Source organism: Myiozetetes cayanensis, unplaced genomic scaffold, assembly GCF_022539395.1.
Source record: "Myiozetetes cayanensis isolate MyiCay16 unplaced genomic scaffold, myiCay2020 scf1, whole genome shotgun sequence".
In the NCBI taxonomy this organism is placed as follows: domain Eukaryota; kingdom Metazoa; phylum Chordata; class Aves; order Passeriformes; family Tyrannidae; genus Myiozetetes; species Myiozetetes cayanensis.
Genome location: NW_026086604.1, coordinates 27,294,485 through 27,303,072, shown reverse-complemented (window position 1 = coordinate 27,303,072; position 8,588 = coordinate 27,294,485). Strand labels below are relative to the sequence as shown.

The 8,588-nt window shown below is 42.9% G+C and overlaps 1 protein-coding gene across 1 annotated transcript; it reads left to right on the top strand.

Annotated features, from left to right (window-relative positions):
* Nucleotides 1-767: 767 nt before the first annotated feature.
* On the top strand, nt 768-5,518 carry FABP5 (fatty acid binding protein 5). Its single transcript, XM_050333175.1, has 4 exons — nt 768-1,064; nt 3,927-4,099; nt 5,017-5,121; nt 5,251-5,518. The coding sequence occupies exons 1-4, from the start codon at nt 989-991 to the stop codon at nt 5,299-5,301; spliced, it is 405 nt and encodes a 134-aa protein (XP_050189132.1). The 5' UTR covers nt 768-988; the 3' UTR covers nt 5,302-5,518.
* The last annotated feature ends 3,070 nt before the right edge of the window (nt 5,519-8,588 follow it).

Sequence of the window (8,588 nt, the reverse complement as noted above, 5' to 3'; positions counted from 1 at the left end):
TGTACAGCAGTGGCAGCTGCTGCATTTTTCTCTAACAAGTAGGAATTAGGGTATTGCAGTTCAATATGGACTGAAAATAAGATAAAGATGCATTTTTTCCAATGCTACAGCATGAGGTTGCTTTGATTTTTTCCTGTGTACTGCAAGTGTCCACATTAGTTCTGTATTTTGATCAATCTTGTTTGCTAACTGATCACTGTGAGCATGTAACAGGTCTGTTCCTGGGTTGCAGCAAGCTATGGATTGCTATAGTTCAGTAATATGGGATATACCAGTGGGATTTGGGGGGTTGTTGGGAAGGCTGACAATCAATCCCAATAAACTGCTTTGGAATGCTGATGCCTTATTGTTCTGTCTCTGTGCCATATGATGCTTCTTCACTCCTGAATTATCCTTCAAAAAAGTATGACATATATACAGTGCAATTTAGCATTCAGTGCCCAGGACTTCAGTTTTTTTAACTTCCCTGGTGCCAGACTCTCGGAGTCCGGGTTGAAGCCCACGAGTGCCCAGTGCTCAGCGCACCGACCTCTTTGCCACGGTAGGTGCCGGGACGCTTTTGTGTCCGAAGAAGCGTCGAGGTCACGACATCCCTTGGCGTGACGGCTCTGTCGGTGTCCCACCGTTCCTGGGCGTTCCCGTCCCGGGGTGCAGGGAGGGGGTGCGTGCGTGTGTGTGTTTGTGCATGTGTGATTGTGTTTGCCTGTGTGTGCGTGTGTGTGTGTGTGTGTGTGTGTGTGTGTGTGTGTGCGGGCGGAGGGCGGGCAGCATCCCGGCGTGCCCGCTCTTGCCGCCGCCGCCGCCGCGGGCGGGACTCGCCGGGCGGGGGCTCGGCGGGGAAGGGGCCGGGGCGCGGCGGGAGCCCCATTGGCTCTTCCCGGCGGCACATGTTGCCGGCCCCGCTATAAAAGCGTCCGCGGCCTCGCTGTAGCCCGTCCTCCTGTCTCCACGCTTTTCCAGGGACGTCGCCAGCTCCAGCGCCGCCGCCATGGCTATCGACGCGTTTTTAGGCAAATGGTGCCTCATCTCCAGCGAAGGCTTCGAGGAGTACATGAAAGAGCTGGGTAAGGAGCTGGCGGCTCCCCGCCTCCGAGAGGGAGGGAGGAATGGATGGATGCCGCGATGCCGCCCCGGGGACGTGCCGCTGTCACCGTGGCTGCCGGCCGGCGAGGCTCTGTCCAAGGTCCGCGGCCAGCGCGGTCCTGGAGACGGGCATGAGGGTGGGACGCAGCTCGTCCGTGAGCCGCGAATGGGCGGCGGCTGCGGGCTTGATGCTGGGATGCTGCGGGATGCGGCACCGGGGACTCCGTGCTCCCCTTCCCCGGCGCCTGGGAGGGACTGCTGGCTGGGAGCACACCCTTCTTCCCGGGACAGCTGCCGGCTCCGCGTCCTAAAGATGTCGGCACGATGTTTTGCATCGTAATAATTGCTGGGAGCCAGGTGTCTGTGGCCTCCCCCTCCCTCCGCAGCACCCCGGATTACCAACCCTTGCCAGCAGCCCGGCTGAGATTAGACCGGTTCGCTCCTCCCTCTCCGGGTAATGCCCGGGGCGGGGGCCTGTGGGGTGGGCGCTGCCCTGGCCCGGGAGGGGCGGTGGGTTGCAGATGCCGCTCGGCAGCGCTGCTGCCCAAGCCGGGCCGGCTCATCGCGCCCGGGGAGGCCGCACACAGACCTGCTGAGCCGGGGCTGCCTCCCCGTGGAGTCACCTTGGGTGTCTCCTCCAGAGAAAGCCTAACTGGATCAGCTGCCTGTGGGTAGCCGGCGGCAGGCTGACCCAGCGGAGGCTATTTGCCTGTTTTCTCCTGTGGGTAGCGGCACCCTTATCTCAGGGGGTTGGTCCTGGCATGCTATCCCTGCATCCAGCTTTGTCCTACATTTTGTAATGCCAAGTTACCAAATGAAGAGCAGATAGACCTAACAGACCAGGAGCCTCCTCTGCAAGATCAGATTTACCATTTTCCTGTGAGCATCCTGGCTGACAGGTGATAGGCACCCGGTAGTGTCTGCATAGACCAGGAGCTATTATTTTCTGCAGTTTATTCACTGATGAAAGCCAGGATATTTTTGCAAGAGGCAGAAGATGTAGCCTTGTATTTAGAGGGGTGATAGGAAGGAATTTAGGTCTTGTGCTCTTCATGCAAAATACAAAAGGCATCACTGCAGACACTGACGGCTGTGCACACTCTGCAGACAGTGGTGGCTGTAGTTATATTTTGAGAGACCTGTCAGTATGTGATAGCTATGAAGTGGAAAAGCCTTTTGGACTGAGACCTTTGGGAGACTTTGGAGGAAATTCAAGAATTTTAAGCTCAGCTCTGTTGAGCCATAGATTAGGATGCTGTGGTGCTCATGTCCAATGGCCAGACCTAGGCGTATGCCAAGTTGCAACTTCAAAGTAGAAATTAAGTGCTGCAACTACAGAGCACCTCCCCTGTGTGGGCAGTGACTGACTATTGTTTGGTTTTAGTTTGCAATCATAAACCAGTCATTTTTCCTTTTTACAATTACAATTTAGGCAATTAAATTTCCCCCAACTCACACTTTAGGAGCCATTTACCGTTTTTCACCTTTGCTGGCTATTTAGAAAACTCTCTGCTTTTGGTCCTATTGGTGCACCATAAATGAGATCATGCAAATTCTGCTAAGTCTGTGTAAAAGAACGTTTGAGGACAAAGAAGTTTGAATTTCACTCCTTACCAGATGGAAAACATATGCAGCTCATCTCCGCTTGGTTGGATTCCAACCTATAGCTGATTAAATAACTCCCTGGTGACCCTGGATGGATGACAGCAATAGGGTGTGTGGTTGGGGGGGTGTGGTGTGGTCACTGTGGCAATAATTTCCAGTTCTGGTCAGAAAAGCTGGACTAAGGATGACTTTTTTTCTCTGTGGGCTCCAGCTTAAGGCACTCTCCTGGAATCTCAGCTGAGCCTGGAGAAGTAGTGTCAGCAAAGTACTTTATTTCCACCTCTCAAAGAAACTAATCCTTGCTTTGTGGACCTATCCCTCACCCAAGCATCCTGTACGAGCCCAGGGGAGTGTTATGCTGATACATGGCAAGATTTTCTAACTACCCCAGCTGCAGAGCCCAGGCACTCACTGACTTGGAGGCACTTTTGCCTTAATTTGGTTGCATATCAATTCTTGGTTCAGATTTGAACATTCCAGGCTGATGGATTCACATTTGTTGCCCGCTACCCTCTTATTTGTATTTTCATCCTTCAGATCAAGACAGTTCAAGCAAGCCCCTGAAACAGTGCATGCACGGGCTGAGACAGGGGCTTTTACTGAAGAGTTTTGATGAATTTTCAGCCATTCACAAAGCTCATTTCTCCATTTTTCTTGTGGGTTTTTTTGTGTGTGTGTATGTGTAAGCACTGTTTTGCATGATAGTGGTTTTCTAATTCACAACTCCAAACGTATACAGGATTTGGAATATGAAATTTTATTTAAAAATGGCATGTTGGCAATTGTGTACAAAGTGGTTGAAGGGTACTTCTTGAGTAAGTTGAAGTGTATTCATCTATCAATAAAAAATAATTTGTAGAATTTTTAAAGTTCTCAGAACTTGAAGGGAATAATTTTATTTTAGTTTAAGTGTCTGTGTTTGTTTTCCTGTTTGTTGTTTATTTCTGTTTGAAAAAAAAAATTTGATGCTGAGTTATGGGATATCTGCGGGTCCCCTAGAGGGCAAAATAGATTTAACTTCAGCTCTCAGAGGAAATCAAAGAGTAACCCTACAAATAAGCTTTTTTCCTTCCTCATCACTGGATAATTTAAAACATCCTTTTTCTTTGTTGCTCTTGAGCTTTGATTCTCAAGTGTACTTAAGTGCCTAATTAAATGGGAATTAAGTATTTGAATTCCTGTGTGGCCCTAAGCCTGAGGGTTTAACTCACTGTGACCCTGTGCCTCTTGCCTTACAGGTGTGGGCATGGCCATGAGAAAAATGGGGAGCATGGCCAAACCAGACGTTTACATTAATAAGGATGGGGACACAATCACCATAAAAACAGAAAGCACCTTCAAAACTTCACAGTTCAGCTTCAAGCTTGGTGAGAAATTTGAAGAAAATACATTAGATGGCAGGAAAACTCAGGTCAGTATACTAGACTGTCTATTGAAAAAGCACAATTCTTTGGGTGATTTACAGATGGAAATGGTGTTTAAAAAACGGTGTTGACTTCTGCACTAACAATGCTTTATTTGATGAGCAGCTGTCTTTCTAAGTCTCACTGAAATAATTTTTTTTTTACTTGGATTAAGCAAATTCCAAAGAGAGAAAATGCTGAAATCAAAGAACTTGTGTATTTTGTTGTTTTCATTTTGTAGCAGAAGCATTTTTTATTAGTAAAACTAACAGACCTCTAAATCCCTGTTAAAGCCAAATGCCACTTCATTTGAAGCCTGTGGAAAAAAATGCCATTGATGTTTAATCAGAGACAATTCAGCCCTAGGGTTAACCTCTCAGTCTCATATTTGCATAACAAGAGAGCCTGGTTCAGTGCAAGGCAGCCTTTTTGAATCACAGTCCCTAATCTCCAGTTTTAGAAAGCAAAGCGCTTCTCCTTGCACTGAGTAGGGAGAATATTTATCCAAAAGGAGGTAAAACAAAAATATCTAATTTCCCAGTGTTCGTGCTCTCTGTGCACCAACCCCCTCCATCCAGACACACACTCTCAATTCATCTATGATTGCAAGATCAGATAAATGTTACACAAAAGCTCAAAACCCGTGTACAAAGAGATGAACAGAGGACATCCTCTGCTCCTGTTCATTGAAACTGTGCATACTGCCAAAGGTCTGTCTGGTGCAGGAATGTGTGGGAGCACTGAGTGACTGAGCAGTGAGTTATGGAAAACATTTAAGATGCTCTCCTGGCTTTGTAGATGTCAATGACAAAATTATTGTTGATTGAGTTGGGGTGGGAATCTTTCATTTGGAATAAGGTGTTGGAAAGCCTCAGCGTCCATCAGATATCATGGGAAAATACTGATGTTCAGCTTCTTCTTTCAGACACTTGTCAGCTTAAAAGATGATGGGTCATTGATTCAGGAGCAGGAATGGGATGGCAAGAAGACCATAATAACAAGGAAGCTAGTGGATGGACAATTGGTGGTGGTGAGTTCAGACCCCCTTTCTGATCCCTGAGTGCTCCTGACCTGTAGTCTGAAATGTAACTCTAAATTTTTTTTTCCCCTTATAGTCTGTACTGAGGTAAATTAATAAATCTATCTCTTTATCTTCTAGGAATGTGACATGAACGGTGTCAAGTGTGTTAGAGTCTACCAGAAAGCATGAGGACATCTTCTGGTTCAATAGGAAGTTACTGCAGACAACTCAGTTCAGTGGACAGAGCTCCTTTTCACTCCATATTTTCCTTTTCCCTGTTTTCTAGTATTTCAATGGACTGAGTAGTTGAGTGCAATTCTTTTTAAAAGCCGTGATGTAACTATTATGTAACTATTATGAACTTATGAGGCTATTAAATAAAATTGTCAAATATATGAAGTGGAAATGTTGTTACTCTAGTGGAATTTTAAAGTGAGGTTTTATAAAAAATCACTTTGGTTTTAGGCTTTACTACAAACAGCTTTCTGTACAAGATAATGAAAGTTACATAGTTAATACAATTAATAGTAAGCCAAATTTTGACCAAAATCCTTACTTGCTAAAGTAGTAAAATCTGAAATAGAAAAGGCATTCATAGTTCAGGCTCTGGAGTTTCTTCAAACTTGCATGTTACAAAGTAAATAGCAGGGGGTGGGTACAAATATGGGACATGTTGGTATTTAAGTACAGGAATGTATTTTCAGGTTTAGTTTGTTTTCTCATCTTTCAAACCCACACTTATCTCAAAATATATGTACTGTTAAGCCAAAGAATGTGATAAACAGACAAACACATGCTTTATTGAAAGGAAGCCTTATTTTTAGAAGACTCCCTGTTTTCCTAGCAAAACTCTTATTTCATGTCTAGTAACATTCTAAAAATTCTTAACCAAAATCTACTAAAATACTGCCTAAAACTTAAAACCTCATTTTATTTTATTTTTTTTTAAACTCACTTGAAACACTTAGCAATGGAGTTTATATGCTTTGAAGTGCCATAATAAATAATCAGAAATATCAGTGTCCTGAGTGTTACTTTTACACAAAAGTGAAATGGTTTAGGTGAATTTGTGTGATATCAGACAAACATGTCCTAAAAGTGAAACTGTTTGGTGATAGGGAGGTTTTCATGAGATTTGGAAACCTGGGGGATCATGCAATTGGGCAATTCCAGTTTGCAGCATAGGTATTGCAGAATCCATTGCTACTTCTGCTATTTTAGCTGCTCAGTGCATTTACCCTGTTACTGAGCTTACCCAAGTAGCAGAAAAGTCTGTTCTTTTGTGTTCATCCTACCAACCATGGAAAGTGACATTTTTGAACCATTTCTTTATCCTTTTCATAATTTCTTGGCTGTTCAAGAGTCATTCCCTATAATCATGTCAACTGAAAGCATTTATTGCTGGAGAAGGTTTCTTGCAATTTTTTTTTCCATGACTCCTTTTAGAGTTGGGCAATCTTCATCCTACCTTCATTTAGTGTTTTTCCTCACATTCATGTGAACCCTAAAGATCTATGCTGTATTCCCATTCGAGACATTAGAAACAGAAGAAATCTCCCTGTAGAGATAATAGTAATGGAAAACAAACTGATCTGACAAGGAAGCAAATAACTTTTGGAACAGAAATACACCAAGCAGTAGCTGTAGAAGGGGTGCAGCAATCTGTGGTGAAGGCAGGGTATGAAAATCCTGCCTCCCTTCCAAAACAGACAACATTACTGCTGCAAGTAGAGTATTATGCCTTCTTGGGGTCACTAGTCTATCACTTACAACTGCTTGTTTATTCTTCTGATACTAGGTAGTGTTAATTGTTTATCTTTTGTTTGACTGGAAAAACCTTCCACTGTCTTTTGTAGGACATCCGTTTTGATTACAATGAGATCACTTCTTGTAAAACAAAAGGCAGAAGAATACCTTTTTAGAGTGGTTTCCTTTGGAAACAAGGCTTATAAAGTCTGTGTTTGTGTCTGTGCTCTCCAAATTCAGCCACATGTGAAGTAAAGGCTAGAGGTCCCAAAGATAATTTTTCTTCCACAAATGTCATGAAAATAGGTGGCCTGAGGAAGGAGATAGACCATAAAGTACCTTGATGATGGAAAGACTGAACATGGAAGTGACATTTTGTTTGACAGTAAATGGAAGAAAAACATCATAAGCTCTCTTGGCACACGTAAGAAGTTATCTTAAGCACAGAAGCTGACCAATGGTAAGAGGCAGATCAACAGGAAACTGGAATTCTTTAGAGCTAATTCTCCAGAACTACTTAAGCTCACATATTTATTTGCTTTATTTTGATGTTACTTCAGCCTATGTTGCCGGTAACTTCAATGTAAGTGTACTGTGACCCGGAACTACCATATATACAACCTGTTTGTGTTAGATTAGACCATATACTTAAAAAGACAATTGTTTTATGGTACTGCAAGCCAAGATTTATAATGCTCAAGACTTGAAAATATAGTTAGTTTCCAGTTTTCTTCTATTATTTATTATACAAGACAAAGGTTTCACTGCTTATGAGTGTGTATACACAATATTTTCATCAGTTTAAAATAATTTTCCGGAGGATTGAATAATTCTGTAGTTCACTATATCACATAAGACAGCAGAAAATAAGACTTCTGAGAAAAACTGAAAAAGAAATTAAATAATAAAACCAAATATTAAATAATAAAGCCAAGACTGTTTTATAATGCTACAGAAATATGAAATAAAGAAACAAGTTTTGTGGTGAAATTTGATTGCATTTAGTTTTTGACATTTAGTTTTTGACAATACTTTGGAGGGATGAAAACAACATGTTCAGCCAATTGAAGGTACAAAAAAAACCTGCTGAAAGACAAGCAATTTCCATATCCACTCCAACACGTGTTCATTTAAGGTCGTGAGCAGTGTTCAATTTATATCTTTTTATCTCACTATCTTCTCAAATTGGTGTAGTTCTTCTGTTCCCATGGAAGGGGCTGTTGTTATTTTTTTGAGGTTTGGGTGGAAGTTTTTTTCCAGCTTTTTACCCTGTGGTGAACTGGGTTGAAGGAGTAGAAAATGAAATAATTTAGTCATTTAGATCTGATATTCCATCATGTTAGGGAAATCTCTTGTCTGAGCTTCCCAGGAACACTTGTGAAATGGCACTGTGCTTTGGGGAGAGTGTATTGGCTCTGTACAGTGCTCATACTGTCAAGGATTTTCCTCTTATGGGTTGGTTACATAATATCTTTCAAAATTGTTATCCTACTCTGACTGCAATCACTGCAGTTAATACCGGCTTTTCCTCTTCCTCTCCCCTTCCTATCTCACACGTTGCACCTTAGATCAAAGTTTTTTAAAAAAGCAAAGTCAGTGGTGGGAAACATCTCGGTTTCCTGAGGTTATGATCCCAATATTAGCTGTAAGTTAATAAGGGATTATTTCTTCAAATGTGAAGGTCAAGTGTAGGAAGATAGTTTTGCTAAGCCAGTGGCTGCTCAGGCTAC

Excerpts from the sequence above, each read along its gene's own strand:
- FABP5 (XM_050333175.1), top strand. The coding sequence starts at position 989 with ATGGCTATCGACGCGTTTTTAGGCAAATGGTGCCTCATCTCCAGCGAA. Across the intron at positions 1,065-3,926 it reads GGAGTACATGAAAGAGCTGG|GTGTGGGCATGGCCATGAGA; the intron begins GTAAGGAGCTGG and ends CTTGCCTTACAG. Across the intron at positions 4,100-5,016 it reads TAGATGGCAGGAAAACTCAG|ACACTTGTCAGCTTAAAAGA; the intron begins GTCAGTATACTA and ends TTCTTCTTTCAG.